This window comes from the organism of the source record quoted next, unplaced genomic scaffold, assembly GCF_019419815.1.
Source record: "Pyrus x bretschneideri cultivar Hongxiangsu unplaced genomic scaffold, Pyrus_bretschneideri_v1 Contig4, whole genome shotgun sequence".
Taxonomy (NCBI): Eukaryota; Viridiplantae; Streptophyta; class Magnoliopsida; order Rosales; family Rosaceae; genus Pyrus; species Pyrus x bretschneideri.
Window position 1 is genome coordinate 5,001 of NW_025999723.1, and position 21,107 is coordinate 26,107.

Genomic DNA, 21,107 nt, shown 5'->3' on the forward strand with positions numbered 1-21,107 from the left:
TATAGATGAATTATACATTCAACGGCCTGACTTCAGACTAAAGAACTGACCTAATCAAAGATGTTTATGGTGCTAGACATAATCGTACTGTTTCTGTTGACCCTTTTTTACAGCTATGGAAGGATAAAAATACTAGTCACGAAACCAAATCCCAACTTCTCTCGATTATCGTTTTCTGACCTTGTCACGCGTTGCAAGATGCAACAGTTCCCAGTGGTTGTCGATCACATATCTGCTTTATTCTTATAGATGCGTAGCATAGGATGCATTACTTCTTCCTGCATCAAGGATTATGTTCTGTTGTGTTTTTTCCCTATACTGAATGACTACCAAAAATTTGATTTGGATGTGTATCATGATCCTTAACCATGCTTTTCATAAAGCACGATTTTGCAGGGCAATTACAGAACTACAGATTACAGGCCTCATTCGGATGCCCAGCAAAAAACGTCGTGACTCTGTGCAGAGAGTGGCCTTTGGTCTGTGACAAGTTGTACAAGTTCAGTTGACTCTAAATTTCCCCTCTTTACTTGCATCGCGTTGGAAGTACCGTGTTTTAAACTAGTTATAAATAAATAAGATTCATAGTGAGCTTTAACATTTGAAAAAAAAAAAAAAAAAACTTAAATAATTTCAGATTTAAGAAGTTGAGATAAAACCACATTTGTTGGAGTTCACATATTCGGTTTCAAAGGATAGTAGAAAGCTTAAAGTCATGCATTTTGCCTTGAAGTTGCTTGGATCACACAAATATAATCAAGGGTGAAATGGGATTAAAATGTATTTTTGAATATTGTTGGTGTTTTCATTACCAGAAATCATGATGATTCTCCTCTTGTTGTTGCGGGTACAAAACAACTAATAACTTCAACACTCATGGCTTAATGTGACATCCCACATCGCCCAGGGGAGTGATCCTTATATGTATATTCTCATTTCTACCTAGCACGAGGCCTTTTGGGAGCTCACTGGCTTCGGGTTCTGTAGGAACTCCGAAGTTAAGCGAGAAGGGGGCTAGAGCAATCCCATGATGGGTGACCCACTAGGAAGTTGCTCGTGAGTTCCCAAAAACAAAACCGTGAGGGAATGGTAAGCCCAAAGCGGACAATATCGTGCTACGGTGGTGGAGCGGGCCCGGGAAGTGGTCCCGACCGGGCCGGGATGTGACATCAAGCTTTGGCTCTCAAAATGGGCATCATTCAAGATAAGGATACTAAAATTCTATCCATTCATCGTAAATTATGTGATCATAAATTATTAAATACTATTTGTGTTTAATTTTAAATAAAATAATTTAAAATAATTTCTGGCCGCATTGTTTGTGTTTAATTTTTAATAAAATAATTTCTGATCGCACGATGTACGATAAGCGAATAGGATGTAAGAATCTTTAGGACCCTCCAAAGAGGATCCAGATGAAATCCAAATCCTACAATTTATACTAAACGTGCTATAGAGGGTGATTTGAAAATTCTTATTTATTGTCTTCTTACCTTGGCAAATTAGAATTAATGCATATACATTTTAAATTGAGCTAGTGATTTCACTTGTTTGACTCTTCTTGCTTGAGTTGCCATAGGGGCTTTGCCTTTTAATCTTTACTTCCTTACAAAACATATTCTGAAATGCATAGGTTTGTCAAGTTTTTTTCTTTGTCCAAAAAATTACATAAGCTTTCAAGTTCGAATAGCCTAGTTAAATGGTTGAAGATAAATAAAAAACTAAAAGCTAATTTTAAATACTCAATTAAAATTAGCTTTTAGTTTTTTATTTATCTTCATCCACTTGTCTAGACTACTCAAACTTGAAACAGAAAAATAAAATTTTGTAGACCACATTTAAATTTTTTTCTCTAATTCCAAAATAATAAAAAAAGGAAAGCGGGAAGGGACTGGATTGCCAATATTCTAGATGAAAGGGTGACGTGGCATAAGAACGATGCATTAATAAAAATTTGTAATTTATTATTTAACCTGTATTTTGTTTTGTTTCTACAAAGGGGAAGCAAAAAAGGAAAAACAAAAGGGGCAGAGTGACTGAGTCAGAGAGAGTCAGTTGCTTAAATTTTCAGAAACCCTAACCTAATGGCTACTACTGTAAATGGACGAACCCAATGAGCGAACGAGGTATGCCTTTCTTTTCTTTTGCTTCGAATGATAGATAGTAGTCTTCTCTCTCGTCTGTGTGTAAATTCTAAATTGGAATCGATATTTTTTGTTTATGTTGGTGGATTTCATTTCTGTTTTCAATTGGAGTTATAGATTTGCGTCCCAGCTTCCATGGATAGTTTTTGGGAATTATTTTAGCTCGACGTCTTAAACAAATGAGGTTTAGTTATATTATCAGACCCAGACTGCAAAATTCCTTCTGCATTCTTATTCAAAGGAAAAGAGTTTTATTTTCTTCCAAGCTGAAATTTGGGCGGGCAATTTGTAATTGCACTTTTACTTGATTTGGTATATTGTAATCGTATGAATGTAACGTATAATTTTCAGTTTTCATTGAATAACTGACAATCCACGAAGACCTCTATGTATTTCTTGCAAAATTCAAATTAACTACTATGATATGACGTCGCTACTTTCTGCCAATAGCTGTTGCATTTTTCTAAGGCATTCCTCCCAATCCCACATTCCTACCTGCCATGTTACCTTCTATATTCGTGTGTTTCCAATTTTCAAACAGATTAATCATATTGTGGAGGAAAAAAAAAAAAAAGGGAAAATTCTTGAGGCCATCTTTTGCCCTAGAAACCATTGAAGGCTTAAACCGTAGGTTTTAATGCCCATATTCCTAGATAACTTAGGGCTCGTTTGAATGTGCTCTTAAAATGACATAAAGTACTTTTAGAGAAAATGTTTTTGGGTTCAAAAGCACTTAAAGTGCTTTCGGCAAGAAGCCGCAGTTATGTGCTTCTTCTAGAAAGCACTTTAAGTGATTTTCCAAGATTTACTTGCATCTTTATTAAAGATTGGTTTTAAAAAAAAAATCACCAAAAGCGCTTTCAGTCATTTTAAAAGCATATACAAACGAGCTCTTTAATCCTTAACTCTAAGCTTTAAACTGCATTTTGACTTTCATTGAAGTGGCAATCCTTGTGCATTTGGACAATCGCGTCCTCCAGTCTCCAAGTAAAGAATCAGAATGTTACCATATATAGGGCGGTTAGGAGATGTACCTGGGGTGGAACTCACGAGCAGTGAAATTAACCACTTATTTGTTGATTTCTATATCCCGTCGTTTTAGTAATTCTAAGTCGTTCATGTGAAAATCTGTGGGCTTACTGTCAGTTCTCTGTTTCATTTGTCTTGGTTAGTATTCATGCATCAGTGATTGCAATTTTCATGTCAGGATTGATTAACTTCTCTTTCCTGATTGAATTTACCTAAGATGATGTCTTTCATATAGATAGCATGGAAATTTGGTATTTTCTTGACATAGGTCATTCTTGGATGATTCAGAATTTTTTCCTCCAACACCACTAGCTTTTAAAATGAAACCAAAAACAACTGCTGTGCCTAGAGCTCAGAGATCCAAACCTTTTCAGGGGGATGGACTTAATTGGGTTCTTATTGCTGGTGGTGCCTTGTTAAGTACATTGTCAATTCGTCTTGGTTACAAGCTGAAGCAAGCACTTGACACAAAGCCCCAGGAGACTGCTAGTAATGGTTCGGAGATTTTTAATGTGTATAGCTTTTTCCTTACAGTGGCTCCTTCGACCTTTTAACACTGTTGTCAATTTCAGGAAGTGGAAAATCCTCTGACCCAAGAAAGTCTGCAGGTTGCCGTGTGCACTCAAACGTTTATTCCTTTACGCAACAAAATGATGGTGGTTGCTTTAATTGCATGTCAGGTGTGGAGTAGTAAATTCTTGGCTTGGAATTTCTGAGGTTTAAACAAGTAGTTTCTGTTCAGGATTCAAAATTAGTTTTGGCCAGTGGTTGATTACACCTTCATTTGCATGGTTCTCCTTTGGGTGTGAAAGCTTGTCTGATATATTGTGAGATACAACCATATTGAAAAAGAAGAGAATGAGAAACTCGGTGTTCAGTTTTTAATGCTACACCTTAATCTAACTGGGCTTTGTTGAGAATAACAACAATTGGACTCTTTCCGAAGAGTGAGGCTGAAGAACTGTATGGAATTGCGTTATGTTTGGATTGATGCTAGTTGAGTTTCGTTAGAATTGCATTATGTTTGTTGCAATTTATTTGCAGTTCACCCTTATTGCTTGATGAGCCATAGCGTGATATATTATTTGACAGCCCATTATAATAATTCGGTTGTTTCATATATGTAATGGGTTTGAAATAGGAACTGAGGGCATGATGGAGATGAAGTGCCTGCCCAATGACCAGATGCTGACTGAATCTGATGGTGCCCTGCCTTTAGTCATGGTTCCAGCCCCTGAATTTAACAAGGAGAATGGCTTTGTCTGGGCATCTTCTCCGGATCACCTTGAGTTGCCTCCAAAGCCATTCCTCCACTATTCAAACTGCTCAGATTCTCCGTGTGTTTCAGAATCTGGGTCTGACATCTTCAGTAAGCGGGAAGTCATACAAAAACTGAGGCAACAACTGAAGAGAAGAGATGACATGATCTTAGAGATGCAGGATCAGATTCAAGAGCTGCAGAGTTCGCTGAATGCGCAGCTGGCACATTCTACCAATCTACAGTCACAACTTGATTCAGCAAACAGGGACTTTTTTGATTCGGAGAGAGAAATCCAAAGGCTTAGGAAGGCAATCGCTGATCACTGCGTGGGACATGTGAGCCCCATTGACAGATCACCCCAGGTCACTATTTGGCAACCTGAAGAAAGAAATGGTCATGTGAATGGATTTCCTGATGGGGAAAGCAACTTTGATGCAACCGAAAGAGGAAGAGGGGATGGAGAGAGGATTGAGATGCTGAAGAGGGAAGTAGGAGAATTGAAGGAGGTGATAGAAGGAAAGGAATACTTGCTACAAAGCTACAAGGAGCAAAAAGCAGAGTTCTCACTGAAAATCAAAGAGTTGCAGCAGAGACTGGATTCTCAACTCCTCAATATTTTGTAGGAAACTTTTTGTTTTTGTGTATTCTTTTGCTTGTTCTGCTACTCATAAGCTTCATTTTCCTCCCTCTCCTTACCATACTTAGTTTAGATTAATTTTCTTATGATGTACTTTGTGCGTGTATGCGACCTGGATGAATGAGATCTTGGTGTTTGGAGTAGCAAAAGCTTGCATAGTGGTGGGAGGGTCATTTTCTCAGCATGAACCGGAAGTTGCATTTTTGGAGAAATGCCTCCTACTGTCCAGAAATGCATTTCCCATAAATGTTTTGGTCCTTCGCTACCTCCATTTGGTTACTTTTATTTTTGATTCAGTTGCAGTATCCAGACCTTGTGAAGGCATTTCGATTTTGGGAATCGAAATCCTTGTGGACGTGACAACCCCCTTCCCTCCTTCCTTCTACAAACCTTGGTACTGCAAACGAATGGAGAGGAATCAAAGTTTGGTACTGCAAACGAATGGAGAGGAATCAAAGTTAAAACTTCAGACCCTTTGAGGCAAAATAATTATAATCCACTGCTTCTTCATACATGAGAAACTACTCTCATTCTACGCAATTCCAGATTTCAAAAATACAAGGAAATGAAGAAATGATCAAAATAAAAAGCTCAATTCTCTCAAAGGAGAACCTTTTAACGTAATGTTCTCTTCTGTGACAGCGTGGCAAAGGCAATCCGCTAATATAATTAAATATAAAAGCTATCCATCTTCCATTGTAACTGCAGTATGTGGCTTCATTGGTAGTTTCCCCATGAGTGATTCAAATTTTAAAAGCATTGCTCCAATTCCCATGCTGCATGAAATTCACAACAATTCCAAGACGGCCGATGCTAATTCATTTGCCATGGAATGGGCTTTCCTGTTTATGAACAGCTTCTCTGCCCGTGATCAAGTATGATTTGCCAAGAGCTTTATTGGTTAACGAGTGTTCAAATCAAACTCCCCAACTTCACGCCAGCCGTCCTGCATGCCCGTGGATCCATTCTCAGTCTCTTCATCATTTAAAAAATCCTCACATGGTTCCTTCTCATCTCTTTGCATATTATTTCCCCATCCATTTATCATATCTTCTGGGTTAACCCCATGTTCCTGCTCTCTCATGTCATGCCCAATCGAAACGTCATTGCCTTCAGACCCAAGTGCACTTGCCCTTATTGGGGCCCGAGCTAACATTTCAGCATGTGCTTGCGACTCAACCCGAGCTTGCTCTGCCTGAGCTCGTAATTTAGCTTCCCGGCCAGCTTTCTCTCTTGAATCAAACTCTGCTTTCAATTCCAGACATGTCCTTTTTTCTTCTTGGCAAAGTGCCTGCTCAATCATAAGTCTCTCTTCAGACCGAAATTCCCCCAATGCTCGCTTACGGGAAATTATGTTAAAGGCTAGTGCTTGTTTCTCAAATGTTGCTGTAAACTCTGCAACTTTAGAAGATATGTTGTGATCCCACTGCTGAGAGCGAGATGGAATCAGGCCTGTGGTGTCAGAGTCAAGGATTCTGTCATCCTCCTCTGCCTCATAATCTGCCACTACATGATAAGGCAGCAACCTGCCAATTTAAGGGGAGAATAGATATAAGAATGCCTCGGGAGTGCCACAAATTCTCAAAAGTTCAAGCATAAGCAATTTAAATAAACACCTGGAGACAAAGCTTACCACTTTCAACCATCAATTGGGAATATTTCAAGTGGGAATTAGGCACCACCATCTTAAAGGTAACATAGTCTACAAATTTGTAATTATCCTTATTCATAAACATCAGACTATGCTAACTGGTAATAAGTGTCAAAAACATATAGGCCAGGTTCGGGTGACACATCAAAAACATTTCAAACAATTAGATCGGAGCACATTAAATGGTTTAGATCACCACAACTCCCCAGAGAAAAGGAGAAAAGACGGGGAAATATAACTAGAGGGACAAAACAGCTTATATACCAACTGCATTCACATCCACAACCAACCTCTTCGACTCAAGATGACATTTCATCAACTACATGTAGCAGAATGCAAACTACCAGATAAAGAGAAATAACAAGGCTAAGAGTAAATGGACTTATAGCCAGGGCAACAAGTAATGATGACTCACTTTGCTTAATCCATCTATCCCATAAGGCGCACTAGCCATAAAGGGTAATATTAACATGAAACACATGATTCCAGGTATTTATATTTAATCTCCTAATACTATTCTGCTACCACAAGATTATACACCTCTCTCTCTCTCTCTCTCTCTCTCTCTCTCTCTCTCTCTCTCTCTCTCTCTCTCTCCTCTGGAATGAATCCAGGATATGACTGTTATGAATTATGGGTGCTATTCTGGGACATCGGTTTAGACTTTAGACACAATGCTAAATAATCCAAAAACCCATACAGAAATGTCCACAGGACTGGATAAACTAGTATTAACTTTTGAAGTATCCATTAGCTTAGGCATGTTGAAGAACCTTCTGCATGATTTCCATGGAAGTCAGGTTGGTTCCTCATCCATTAATGATAACATTCTTTTGAAGGGCGAGATTATGGGTTCAACTACTAATGGAGTAGACTGCGAGCTCGTAGAAGGGGAAACAAGGGAAAGTGAAAACTCTTTTTTTTTTAAGGAAAGAAACTATATTTTAGGACAATACAGTTACACGAAGGGATAAGAAGTCCACATAAAAAATATAAACAAACAGTGAAAACAAAAATGAAACCGCCCTAAAATGTAAACAGTTAAGAAAACTGGGGGAGCCAACTGATAGCAGCTTTCCAATCAAGCCAAATAACTGAAAAGGACAAAGTTTTCAAGATCTGTTGAAATCGAAGCCCATATGAAGACCAGAAACAAACTTTCTCCCATAAGTCCTCTCAGATGCTATCATAAGGTGCACAAGATATTATATCTAAACGAATCTGTTAAGCAAAATAGTAACTCTCATGTGTCAATAAAAGGTGGAGCACATGAACTCAATCAAAAAAAATCACAAACTGTAAAACTAGGTCCTATTAAATGCAAACCAGCATGGAATATGTAAGCAAAGACAGTAGAGCTTTGCTTCGGGGACATGACACTGAAACCCCACAAGTACAAAGGGCACAAACAATTTCAAGGTATTGACGTGGAGATTAAAATGATAACAATGTGAGAATGTGTAGCTAGCAGATATCCTGGAATAGGTGATGAGGTAATGTATGAGAGCAAGGATTCTTCCATTACCCAATAAATTAGCAGTTGCCTCAACAATGTTTGTAGTTGGTCAATCAAGAAGTTTGAATTAAGTCATAATTTTCAATAAAAAATTTCCATTTTCAAATTAGAGATAAAGATATGAGGACCTAAATTCGCAAAACAAAGAATAGAAAATGCAAGCGAAAAAGTAAACGAAACCAAGGATTTCAATGAGATGGAAACCCTAATCAGTAAAAAAATTAACCTCTCGCAGGCGTCTTCGAGGGAAGAGAAGGGACGCTTGAAATCGGGATGGCAGACCCGCCAGGCGTCCTGGTACGCCATCTGTAGCTCCGCCTGGTTCCCGGGTCGGATCACCCTCTGCTGTTGCTGCTGCTGCTGCTGCTGTTGTTGGGGCTGTTGGGGCTGTTGGGGCTGTTGGGGCTGCTGCTGCTGTTGCCGTGGGTTGGCAACAGGATTTTGTTGGAGATTAGGAGCGGAATTAGGGTTAGGGTGGAGATTGATGGGTCGGAGTGGGCGCAAATGGGCATCGATGTTGGAAGGGAAACGGGAAATGGCAGCGGCCTGTTGGGCTTGTTGCTGTTGCCTTTGCAGTTGTTGCAGGAGCAATAACTGTTGCTGTTGATGCTGTTGGTTTTGTTGCTGTTGTTGCTGTTGTTGCTGCTGTAGCAATAGTTGCTGCTGCTGCAATGCCTTCTCATCTTCCATGCCTGCCTTATATGTCTTCACCTGCGACTGCGAGGTTTGGCTGAAATATGTCAGTCTACCTTCAGCAGCTCAAGAAAAATGTTAAGAGTCCCCCGTTTTGACGACGCACTCGACCTCTCTGCCTCAACTCTGCCCCTTCTTCAAAACCCCTACGCAGGCTAGGCAAATTTACACAAATAGCACTGGACTTTTGTGCATTTACCCACTATACTGAATAAATTTACAATTTATTAATTTGCATATATTTACAATACACCACCCACGTCCAATTTTCATCTAAAATTTGAGAAATGCGAGAAACCTTCTTAATTACTTTGTTATTTTTATTCACATTCTTCTCATGTCATATATTACTTAAAATTTAAAAATATTAAAATGCAAAAATAGGTGAAAAGGTTGCTGACACTCGCTCTAAATTTTTTATGTTTAATCACAATACTTGGATAGTTTTGTTAATTTTTAAGGTTAATTTTGTTAATTCAGTCACCTAACTACACTCTTTCCCCACCCACATGACACGCCCCGATTCCTGTGTTTGAAGCACAACGAGATAGTCACGTGTTGGCCGACACTCGAGAGTGGCGCAAGCTATTTAATGAATGCATATGCCAAGAACATGTGAAACATGCATATAATTTTCGCACGTAACCACGCAATATAACATCCAAATACAAACCTTAACAAAATAATAGTAATAAGGTACGGGTCATTGGACCAAAGGAGAAAATTCAACTGCCAACAATTAAAAAGTGATAATGCATGAACATATTCAGAGTGTACTACTATTTAAGATTACAAAGAAAGCGGTCCTACACCGAGAGGACTTGAAGATACTAATACGGGAATGCCTCAACGTCGGGATCAATCACATGCCTCATTTCTAAGTCCTAAATGGAGCGCAAAATAAAATATAAATGGACCAAGTTTATATATAGTAATACTAAAACAATTACTCTTCAACGTACTAACCCCCAGTTTTATAAACCCATATAGCATAATAAATAGTAGGTTTTCCGAAAACCCTAGCATGCCATAAAACCTTCATAAAACATATATCGTATATAGTGTGCTTAGTAGTGGTATCACAATTGCCCGAATGCCTTACAGCGCCCGCCCAAAGGCATATATAAATCTTCCGCTCGAGGCCCTACATCATCCATCCAAAGGCATATATAAATCTTCCGCCCAAAGGCCTTACATCGCCCGCCTGAAGGCATATACAAATCAATATCCACTAAGTAAGAATAGAAAATCATAAACATAATATTTCCAAAATATATCTCATCGAAGCTCGATAGTTCAACATCATATCATAAATCATATTCATAAATATCTCAGTAACGTAAATTCGATGAAGCATGATATTTCATAAAGCGTAAATCTGATAACTCATTAAATGTTTCATAAAACGTAGTCATAAAATCATGATTTTCATGTATGCATTTCTAGTAATAAAATCAAGGGGTTCACTCACAGATACTATGTCGCTAAAGAGCCGTTTGAACTAGGGAGGATGGAAACTCCACCAATAAACGCACCTAAGCACATAAAGGGACCAATTAATAAAATTCTACTAAAATGATTGAATTTGGGAAAATGAAGTGCGGATTTGGAATTAGGACGCCGAAATTAGTCTAGGAGGGGTCCCGGCCAAAACACGAAAAAGGTCAACCAAAAGTCAATGTTAACTATCAACGAAAGTCAACGGTCAGGTCAATGGGTCGGGTCAACCCGATCACCTGAAAACCCACCGGAAACTGGGTTTTTGGCGGGAAACTTGTGCAATTTTCAAAACTTCATAACTTCTTCGTTTTCTTAACCAAATTCAACCCATAATATATCAAAACCAAGCTAGGAAACTATAGAACAAGATTATACCTATTTGGAAGCCCAGTGGTTGCCAAAGATGGCCAAAAAATGGCCTAAAAGATGACTGATCTGCGAGAAAACTAGGGAACTCGTTGGAAACTGGGTAAACTTTAAACGTTCATAACTTCATCAATACTCAAGGAAATCCAGTGATTCAAAAACAAAAAATCATACTTCTCAATGAGACAAAGAGAATGATACCTTTCTTGACGGTTAACTCGCTGTGGTTTGGCCAAAAAAATGGCTCGAAAGTGGCTGTCTTCGTCGGAAAACTAGGGAAGATTTCCTCGTGAGTTTCCTACATCCAAACATTACCAAAACTTCTCAAAACTACTTACAAACATACACCAAGACACGATCTACAACTTTTGGACAAGTTTCGAGGCTTACCTTTGCCGGAAGAGGTGGAAACTCACTGGAGAGTTTCGATGAATAGTGAATGTTAAAATAAAGATAAGGGTTTGGGGGCTTTTAAGGGTTCATGAGTTCACCTAGAGGGGAGGGGATGGGATGGTGGTGGAGGGTTGTTGTCATTGTTGTTTGTTGTTGTTTGTTCTGGAAAGGATGAGGCAAAGGGAGAGCCGAGATGTGAAGGAGAGAGTGTAGGGAGAGTGAAAGTGTTTAGAGAGAGAGAGATAAAACAGAAATGGGAAATAGGGTGCATGGGACAAGGGGAAAAGCAAGGGCACACCTTTCTATTATGGGTCCAGTGGCTCACAATTTAAGGTCACAAGAGACGAAATGTGAAAATACCAAAATACACTTGACGTTACGAAAATAAGGACGGGGTATTACAATCTACCCCCTTAAGAGAATTTCGTCCCCAAAATTCACTACCTCAAGTAAACAGATACGGATATTGATTTCTCAACAGTTCTTCAGTTTCTCACGTTGCTTCCTCAACTGCATGGTTTCTCCACAACCCATTTACCAACATAATAACTTTGTTTCTTAGAGCTTTATCATGTCAGTCGATGATTTCCACTGGCTCCTCTACATAGCTCATGTCCTGTCTTACTTCACGTATACAGCCTACTTGTCCATTTGCGTAGCGAACTCAAAGAATAAGCCATCGATATTACAGTCTGCGAAGTATGTGATAGAGCAGGATGTTGCGGAGTATGTGAAACAGGATGAATAATTTGCCAGAAAGTGAAAGTGGATAGACAGAAACCAAAATAGCTAATGCAGAATCTCTCTATACCAGTTTGGAAATAGGAGGATATCACCATGGATTTTGCGTATGGATTATCAAGCACGCGGTCAAGATTTGATAGTGTATGGGTGATTGTGGATATGCTCACTAAAACTGCTCATTTCTTACCAGTTCGAAAGAATTACACACTGGAGAAGCTAGCACAACTATTCATTGATAATATTGTTAAACTTCATAGTGTACCCATCATCATTGTTTCAGACAGAGATCCAAGATTCACCTCCAAATTTTGGAGAGTATTTCATGACGCCATGAATACTCAACTTTTGTACAGCACTGCCTATCACCCACAGACTGATGGTCAATCTGAGAGGACGATCCAAACTTTGGAGGACATGCTGAGGGTTTGTGTTCTCCAATGGAAGGGTAATTGGGATAATTTTTTGCCATTGATCGAGTTCGCATACAATAACAGTTACCACTCCAGCATCGGCATGACACATTTTAAAGTATTGTATGGAAGGGTGTGCCAGACACCACTTTGTTAGATTGAGGTTGGTGAGCGGGTGTTAGTGGGCCTAGAAATTTTCAATATCACTAATGCTTGATAAAGAGAAATTTGAAGACGGCGCAAGATCGACAAAAGAGCATCGTTGATCGACATTCTAAGGATCGTGAGTATGAGATTGCTGATTTTTTCTTTCTGAAGTTGTCACTTTGGAAGGGTATGGTTCGTTTTGGTAAGCGAGGGAAGTTGAGTCATCGATATGTCGGCCCTTACAGAATCATAGAGAGAATTGGCATAGTTGCTTATAGATTGAAGTTACCACCAGAGTTGTCGCAATACACGATGTATTTAATGTTTCCATGCTTCGAAAGTATATACCAGATCTATCTTGTGTTTTAAAACCGCAACCGTTAGAAGTAAGTTAGGACATGAGTTATGTTGATGAGCCAATAGCGATTATCGACCGACAGGATAAAGCGGTGAGAAACAAGGTCATTCCATTGGTAAAGGTGTTGTGGATGAACCACGCAGTCGAGGAAGCGACTTGGGAAGCATAATAACTAATGAGAAGTCAATATTCATACCTATTTACTTGAGGTAGTAAATTTTGGGGACGAAATTCTCTTAAGGAGGGTAGATTGTGATACCCCGTCCTTAATTTAATGTTTTTGTATTATTAAATGGTGTGAATTTACCCTCGTGGCAAGATTTGACTTTTGTTGACCACTTCGTTGAAACGCGTATGACTAACCTTCTTAATTTATTCTTATTGTACTCACCGCCACGAACGTGTGGGCGCGAACGAATTCGAATCTAGAGATGTAACGAAGAGTTTACGTTTTCAAAACATCGAACGTTCTTTCCGGTATTCCAAGTTCTGTCTCTAGTGGCCTTAATTTGTGAGCCACTAGGACCCACAACGAAAAGTATGTCCCCATGCTTTTCCCTTTGTCCCGTGCACCACCTTCCAAAATGCATGATTTAATTACTAGAAAAAACATGATTTTATGACTACATTTTATAAAACGTTTATTGAGTTATCGGATTTACGCTTTATGAAATATCATGCTTTATTGGATTTATGTTTGAAATATTTATGATTATATATATACACTTATGAACATGGTTTATGATGATGATTTAAGCTAGAACGCTCATATGATTTATGATATGATGTTTGTGAAGGAAAATTTGTGAAAAACATGTTCATTTAAGCAACATCAATAGCATGCAATTAACAATTAAAGGCGGAATCATGCTTGTATGCACTTAAAACAAAACATTTACCCATGAAATTCAAAGCCTAGTAGATAGGTGAACCAAGACTCAACTCAAAACAAAGTGAGTTGAGAAATCAATACCTTTGTAGATTCCTCTTTGCATAAGCAAAGGCTAATCACCCAAAGAGAGGGCCTTCATTCCTTGCATCTTAGATCCATGGATTTGAATGGATGAAAAGGATTCTCCAAGTTCCCAAAATTGAGAACCTCTAAGTCTCCACACCAAGGTAAGATTGGAGAAGAAATGAGTGACCTTGAGGAAGTAAGATTGCTAGATGTTATCCTCAAGGTGGCCGGCCATTTCTAGAGAGAAAGAAGAGTTTGTGTTTCTCCAATTTCCCCAAAAACAACTCTTAATGAATTTTGGCTATTAAGTCAAACTTATACCTTAATTCATTTGAGTGGCAAACTTGTAAATAAGTCCAAAGCCCACTCTTTCTCTAAATGGCCGGCCTTAGGGTATTCTTTGGGCTATTTGGGCCTTTGTGAATCATTATTCATTAAGTTGTCATACAACTTAAGTCAATGGACTTGACGTTCGAAGCCCATTGGGCCTTAAGGTCCAAAACTATCCCGAGGTCTTCAACGAACTTATTCGTTTGATTAATAATCATATTAATTAATCCTTGCCATAAATAATTAAACCATTTAATTATTCTTACTCATCTCCGTTGAATCTTCAATCTCTACCTTACACGGTGTACGATCCATTAGGTTCCTTTTAGCGAGGCAGTGGGCGATTCAAACTCTTTCAAATCGATTGTGAATTGAAACTTACTTTCAATTCTCCCGTTAGTGATAATACACTTTTAGGGCTTCCACAAACCATGGTTGACGCCTAGCAGCATGTCATGGTTACCCAAGCTAATCAGAAGAGGTGGAGAACCTATTCAGTCTTAGGATTACAAATGCAATACGGTCTTTCTCTAATACAATACTCTTGACCACATTGTTTGGTTTGATAGTTTATTCATGTCTACTATCCAATGTGAGTCTTGTGCTTATATGATTACCTTGAATGTGATCTGGAATGCATTCCAACATCTCATTCATACTCTGGCCAGAGATTCCAAATCATATCATAGAGTATTCTCCCTCAAACAGTTTGAAGGTTAGAGATCCCTTGTTGCGCATTCACTTGCCTCCATGGCTAAGTGGCTTAACCCCGACGATGCCGTGGACACCCTGATAGAGTGACGTTGACATAATCAAAGATTAAGGACCTAACCACAAGACAACTGTGATGCCTCAGGTCAAAAGACTAATTTGCATTATCCCAACCATGAGTTCTCATGTGACATGAATATGAGAACTCTTCGTTGATCGTGTTCAGTGAACTCATTCTCTATTGAGCACCTACGTACTTGTCTTGATGTCACACACACCAATGACTCGAGACTAGTCACTCTCCCTGAGAGAAGACATAGCACGTACTGATCTTAACGGACTGTCAATGCCCAATTGACAATCCTATGATCAGGAACGTTTAGGATGTGTCAACGAAAGAATGGTCTCATGAATCTAACTTCTTTAGATCGCATTCTTCCAATCACATATTCCTTGGACTTATCGTTTAAGCATATAACATTTATATGAGACGGCTCAAACAATAATGTTTGCCCTTTAAACTACATTAGTTTGAAATGTCCGTAAAGTATCATCATATGATTGGTTTTAGGGCACATTTCCAACAATCTCCCACTTGCACTAGAGCCAATCAGCTTAGTCATCATTGATGATACCTCTTCTGTAATTCATTTCATAAATGGCTGAGTAGTAGGCCTAAGCAATGGATATCTATATGTTATCCATAGAAGCAACTTTGAGAATAACGACGTCACCATTATACATGATTCTCAATCATGTGGTTCAGTCTCTCATTTGAGTTCGGACCTTGATGAGACCTTGATTCCCTGGCTTGAGCTATCGCCCCATTAGTGTCATACACTTTCTGGTTGGAACCGAATGAAGAGTTCATGAATGAACTTTCCCATCCAAACAACAATGTTGTAAGCTTCTATATGGCAATATATTTTGCATACATGATGGAACACATTAAAGTCATTTACTTTTAACGTTTCCACCCAAATATCTCTTTAGTCATAATGAAGAGATATTCTATGATGGATTAGATTCATAATCTAATACATTTACGCTTCCATTACGTTACTCTAATTCTTCCTTATTCTTGAGGAATCCATCCTTAGTATTTCTTAAATACCTAAGAATTCACTTGACAGTTGCCATGGTTCTGATCCTGGGCTTGCACTGATATCATCTTGTACCGTTCTAGGTACGACTTATATCAATGTTTTCATACAATATGAAATACATAAATCACCTTTCTGCGTATGCATAAAGGATTCTATTTACGCATTATTTCTTTGGGAGTCAAAGGGTACATTCCCTTTGAGAAGAACAACTTCCTAGTCTCACTAGAATTGTCATTCTAATTGAAGTTTATCATCATATGAGAAACTTCCTAGCATCTCTTGTCTATTTTAGGGATTGATATAATCCAATTATATCTTGAAATCTATCATTATAGATTTCCATCCCATGTATATAGACTATGTCTCCCATATACATTCTATCATTATAGAATGTTTAAAGTCATAACTTTAACGATGAAGAATTCCTTTCATTTTCAAAATTAATATATATCATGTATATATATTCAATTTAGGAATATAATCAACTCCCACTAATCTTTTGTAAACCTAGTAAACAAAAGATTCATTTACATCTTTATGAGAAATCAAACAATTGATCTTTTCTCATAAGACGTTTATGGCTCCCATTAGCTTGCTAAGATCCATGATGGATGGATCTCTACAACTAACATGTCTTAGAAGAATATATCATATATATATGGGTAATTGATAATGTCCAACGAACTAAATCATATTTATGTTCATTCTTCTCCTAATGGAGAAATTCATTATCTTATGATGCTACTTTCCTTGATGTTTTTCAAGGAAATTAATCTAAAGTGTTACTTTTTCCTTGGATCAAATCTAAGGAGGTAAATACTTTAGACGTCTTACTCATCTACTTACATTTCTTGAATTCTTTGAAACCTTTTGCAAAGTATTCGGACTTGTGTTTATTCAAAATAAACTATAGTCCAACCGAGAGTGATCTTCGGTGAATGTCATACAACATGAGTAGTATTATGTTGTGGACAAGTGCCACTAACATCTAAGTGAATCAACCTCAACAACTTTGTGATTCTTTCTTCTTTCCAAAAGAATAAAGATTCGAACATTTCGCCTCTATACAATTTTAACAAGAAGGTATTGGATCCGGATCTAACGATCCAAAGCATCCATCTATGACCAACTCGTAACTTATGTTTTAGAGGTATCACAACTCAGTTGGGATTAGTCACTACCTTGCAACCTTTTGGGTTTTAAGCATCATCGTATTCTAAACAGTTAAACTACCACATCATCTCTACTATAGAGACAACCAATTAAATTACAATAATCTAATTATTGATTAATAAAGAACAATGTTTTTGTCAAACAAAACATTTATCCATCTCTACTATAGTGACGGATTTAAGTTCCTTAAAATTGGAATGTAAAGACAATCTTTAGTATTTTCCAATTTCTTTGGTAGTTCATATGAGGAAGTAAGTACAATCCGCTTTCGCAGAGATCTATATTTTATTCACTTTCCGAATGTGAAGTACTTTCTCTTCTCTCATTAATCTTCTACTTTTTATTAGCACACTTTTACAACAATTGTAAAACATAGTTACTAATACGGAATCATGCATTCAAGTAGAAGAACCAACTATTTTGAACTATTTCAAGAACATATTACAACACCTTCGAAAAGTGTGTTCTTGTCACTTGCAAGACATTTCTTGCAAATACCCCTTCCAATGTCCATCCTTTCATAAAGAAAGTTTGTTCCCTTGGAGTTATTTTGCCTTCTTCATTTGACTTCCCTTTTGATTACAATAGTCATGGTCCCTAAACTCCCACTATCTCTCTTGAAACTCATTTCAAATGTGTTATACACATCAAACGATTTGGAGAGCGTGCGGTTATTGTTCACTATATAGTTTACAATAAACTTAGTGAACCATTAGGATAGGGACACAAAGGTGAAGTCCTTGCCTAGTTTCCGTCTCGTTAAGTGGTTTAACACTTCAACACTCAATGATTCAAAATCATCATAAGTCCATATAAATGGACTATTTTTGTCAACCAACCATTATGTTCTAAACATAATAACAAACTCTCAAGAGTTGTTCAAGGCAACTCTCATTTCTTCATACAACAATTTGTAAGTGAAGAATCATGGCACATAAAGTGTCCATGCCCTTGTGCTTACTTCTCAAGTTCCTTGTTCGTGTAACAAAGATACAAGCACTAGAGTTTGCATTGTCCTCTTCATGGTAGACTTATCTAACATGTTCTTCTATTGATACATTATCAATAGGAAGATTGTGAGGATGAGACTACTTAGGTACTTTTATAATCCATTCAAGACAATCTATGGGATTGTGGTACCAAGTTCGGAAACTAAAGCGTTCGGTTTTTCTTTGTCAAGTTTTGGATAGCGTTTGCAAATATATTGGTAAACAAATACATAACGAATATAAATTGATTGATTTTAAGCAATTTGATTCGGGTCTTTAAATCAAATAGCACCACCCACTATTTTTGGCAAATTCCATATCCCTCATCGGAATTCGAGAGTTTTGGAGGAAACTCTTAGTAGGGTATGGGAGGCTCACCATTACCAAGCCCACCTCACGATTATACGATGTTGGTTAGCAAAAATAATGATGAGAGAATAACGCTTTACTCATTTACAACTCTTGTAATTACCCATCTAGTTTGGCCTCTAGAGAATGAATGCCTCAGAATTATATCATGTTGGCACCATTGCACTTAGTTAAGTTATTCCCACCATGCTTAGTTTATGTAGAGGTTCAAGCACAACCTCAGAATTATATCATGTTGGTCGTACTCGTTGTCTACACTCACCTCATCATATGCGTATAGACTCCTCCTGAATGTAAGCATGCACTTTGTACTCCCCCATTATAGGGTGAAGCCGGTGTACAAGTCACAAACGATTGGAGCCTACCACGGTGGAAGGCCACGAAGAGATATTCAAAGCATCTCTCGCTTATCAACTTAATATTGGTTTGTTGAGGGTTTTAGGTCTCATCACATATAAACATACATTTTAATCCAATTAAAACATTTTGGTCCTATTACAACTATTGGTCCATTTGATTGATTTAGTTGTATATAATACTCCCACTAAGCTTTTAAAACGGTTTTTAAAGCAAGAGTATATGATACTACTAACATAAGTTTTGCATTCATTGATGGACTATATAGTTGCCTTAGGGCCTTAGGATGACTATGAACCTTTGATTCGATTCAACACGAGCCTAGTGTTGAATCTCGGTCTAGGGATGGAGATTGATTTTAGTTACGCGTTTAATCACATTAAGGCGTGTTGTCTTATTGGGCGTTGGACCCAACTACTCCAATTTCATGCATATCGAATAAAACAAGAAAGGAGTACTTCAAAGTAAATAAGAGCTTATGCTCTTTTACAACAATTGATCAAATCAAATTACTTTAAAGTAAAGAAGAGCTTATGCCCTTTTACAACAATTGATCATATCAAATTACAACCAAAATTTAATCTACACATTCCCATGGTTCAAACAAATTTGAAACGGCCTTTCACATAGCTCAATTATCGTAGGCTTAGGTTCATAATCACCCTTTCTTTAATTAATTAACGCTTTAACTAATTAAACTTGAATGCAACATTTTCATTTGGTTTTTGTATCCATAGAAATGATTTAAATGGAACTAAATATAATGAAAATCCAATTCTCATTAAAGAGACAAAACAATTTTTGTTCTCATTCTATTTGGGCCATTTTGCAAAAACACAAACTTTTGGGTCAAAATACAAATACACAAAAGTATCAAAACTTTATTTATTTGCACAAAAGCACCCCACTAGAGGGGTGGCCGGCCATAGGATAGTAACATAGAGATTTTTGATAAAAAGAATTTTGTAAGTGGATTTTGGTGGGTGAGATTAAAGATGGTGGGGATGGTTTGAAAAGAAAATATACCTTTGATATAATTAAAAACATTTAATCATTTCTTACCAACAAACATCATCCATCAACTAATATTCAAAATTATATCTTTGACATAATCATCACCCATCAACTAATATTCAAAATTATAGCTTTGACATAATCATCACCCATCAACTAATAATCAAAACTTTATGTAAAACATAAAACTTTTGAATCAAAACTTCAAAACTTTTTGTTCTTGATAAGAACTTCAAGAAATATGAAGAACATACATGAAAACTCATAATAGCTCCATGGATGTTTTCTTTCATCAAAAACTCAAATTTTCACAACTCAAAAGAGGGTTAATATCCTAGGGTACTTAGGGGTTCCAAAAAGCACTTTAAAACCATTTTAACAAGCCTAACATGAACCCAAAAAATCACCCTTTGGATTTGGCCGAAAATCCCAAAACACTTGGCACCAACTTTTAGTTCCATTATTCATGCTTTAATGAAATACATCTACAACATTTGAGATGCTAAATTTTCAAGTAAAATTTATATTCAAAGCAAGAACAAAGTTTGTAACAATTACAACATTCAAATCACAAACTATGAACTACAAAACCCAAAAGGATTCACCAACTACTAGACTTAGGCTCTTGATACCACTTGAAGGAAAATTTGTGAAAAACATGTTCATTTAAGCAACATCAATAGCATGCAATTAACAATTAAAGGCGGAATCATGCTTGTATGCACTTAAAACAAAACATTTACCCATGAAATTCAAAGCCTAGTAGATAGGTGAACCAAGACTCAACTCAAAACAAAGTGAGTTGAGAAATCAATACCTTTGTAGATTCCTCTTTGCATAAGCAAAGGCTAATCACCCAAAGAGAGGGCCTTCATTCCTTGCATCTTAGATCCATGGATTTGAATGGATGAAAAGGATTCTCCAAGTTCCCAAAATTGAGAACCTCTAAGTCTCCACACCAAGGTAAGATTGGAGAAGAAATGAGTGACCTTGAGGAAGTAAGATTGCTAGATGTTATCCTCAAGGTGGCCGGCCATTTCTAGAGAGAAAGAAGAGTTTGTGTTTCTCCAATTTCCCCAAAAACAACTCTTAATGAATTTTGGCTATTAAGTCAAACTTATACCTTAATTCATTTGAGTGGCAAACTTGTAAATAAGTCCAAAGCCCACTCTTTCTCTAAATGGCCGGCCTTAGGGTATTCTTTGGGCTATTTGGGCCTTTGTGAATCATTATTCATTAAGTTGTCATACA

General features: G+C 37.5%; 2 protein-coding genes and 1 long non-coding RNA gene across 9 annotated transcripts; 1 reads left to right on the forward strand and 2 right to left on the reverse strand.

Annotated features, from left to right (window-relative positions):
- The first annotated feature begins 1,994 nt into the window (after positions 1 to 1,994).
- LOC103951471 lies at positions 1,995 to 5,220 on the forward strand. 7 transcript variants are annotated; one of them, XM_009362838.3, is made up of 4 exons: positions 1,995 to 2,126; positions 3,409 to 3,668; positions 3,746 to 3,853; positions 4,315 to 5,220. In XM_009362838.3, exons 2-4 carry the CDS (start codon positions 3,494 to 3,496, stop codon positions 5,055 to 5,057), a joined length of 1,026 nt encoding a protein of 341 aa, XP_009361113.2. In that variant the 5' UTR covers positions 1,995 to 2,126; positions 3,409 to 3,493; the 3' UTR covers positions 5,058 to 5,220. The 7 variants fall into 7 exon arrangements, with proteins under 7 accessions (XP_009361113.2, XP_009361111.2, XP_009361112.2 ...); XM_009362836.3 differs by having other exon boundaries at positions 3,462 to 3,668; XM_009362837.3 differs by having other exon boundaries at positions 3,462 to 3,662.
- Positions 5,221 to 5,515: 295 nt separating this feature from the next.
- On the reverse strand, positions 5,516 to 9,053 carry LOC103951472 (PH domain-containing protein DDB_G0275795-like). The gene is made up of 2 exons (XM_009362842.3): positions 8,465 to 9,053; positions 5,516 to 6,597 (listed from the first exon to the last, which is right to left on the reverse strand). Exons 1-2 carry the CDS (start codon positions 8,926 to 8,928, stop codon positions 5,973 to 5,975), a joined length of 1,089 nt encoding a protein of 362 aa, XP_009361117.2. The 5' UTR covers positions 8,929 to 9,053; the 3' UTR covers positions 5,516 to 5,972.
- A 1,985-nt stretch (positions 9,054 to 11,038) lies between these two features.
- On the reverse strand, positions 11,039 to 11,306 carry LOC125468843. Its single transcript, XR_007251196.1, has 2 exons — positions 11,188 to 11,306; positions 11,039 to 11,095 (listed from the first exon to the last, which is right to left on the reverse strand). It is a non-coding gene; the product is annotated as an uncharacterized LOC125468843 (long non-coding RNA).
- Between the last annotated feature and the right edge of the window lie 9,801 nt (positions 11,307 to 21,107).

Excerpts from the sequence above, each read along its gene's own strand:
- LOC103951471 (XM_009362836.3), top strand. Across the intron at positions 3,669-3,745 it reads CCAGGAGACTGCTAGTAATG|GAAGTGGAAAATCCTCTGAC; the intron begins GTTCGGAGATTT and ends TGTCAATTTCAG. Across the intron at positions 3,854-4,314 it reads TTGCTTTAATTGCATGTCAG|GAACTGAGGGCATGATGGAG; the intron begins GTGTGGAGTAGT and ends GGTTTGAAATAG.
- LOC103951472 (XM_009362842.3), bottom strand. The coding sequence starts at position 8,928 with ATGGAAGATGAGAAGGCATTGCAGCAGCAGCAACTATTGCTACAGCAG. Across the intron at positions 6,598-8,464 it reads CTCGAAGACGCCTGCGAGAG|GTTGCTGCCTTATCATGTAG; the intron begins GTTAATTTTTTT and ends TTAAATTGGCAG.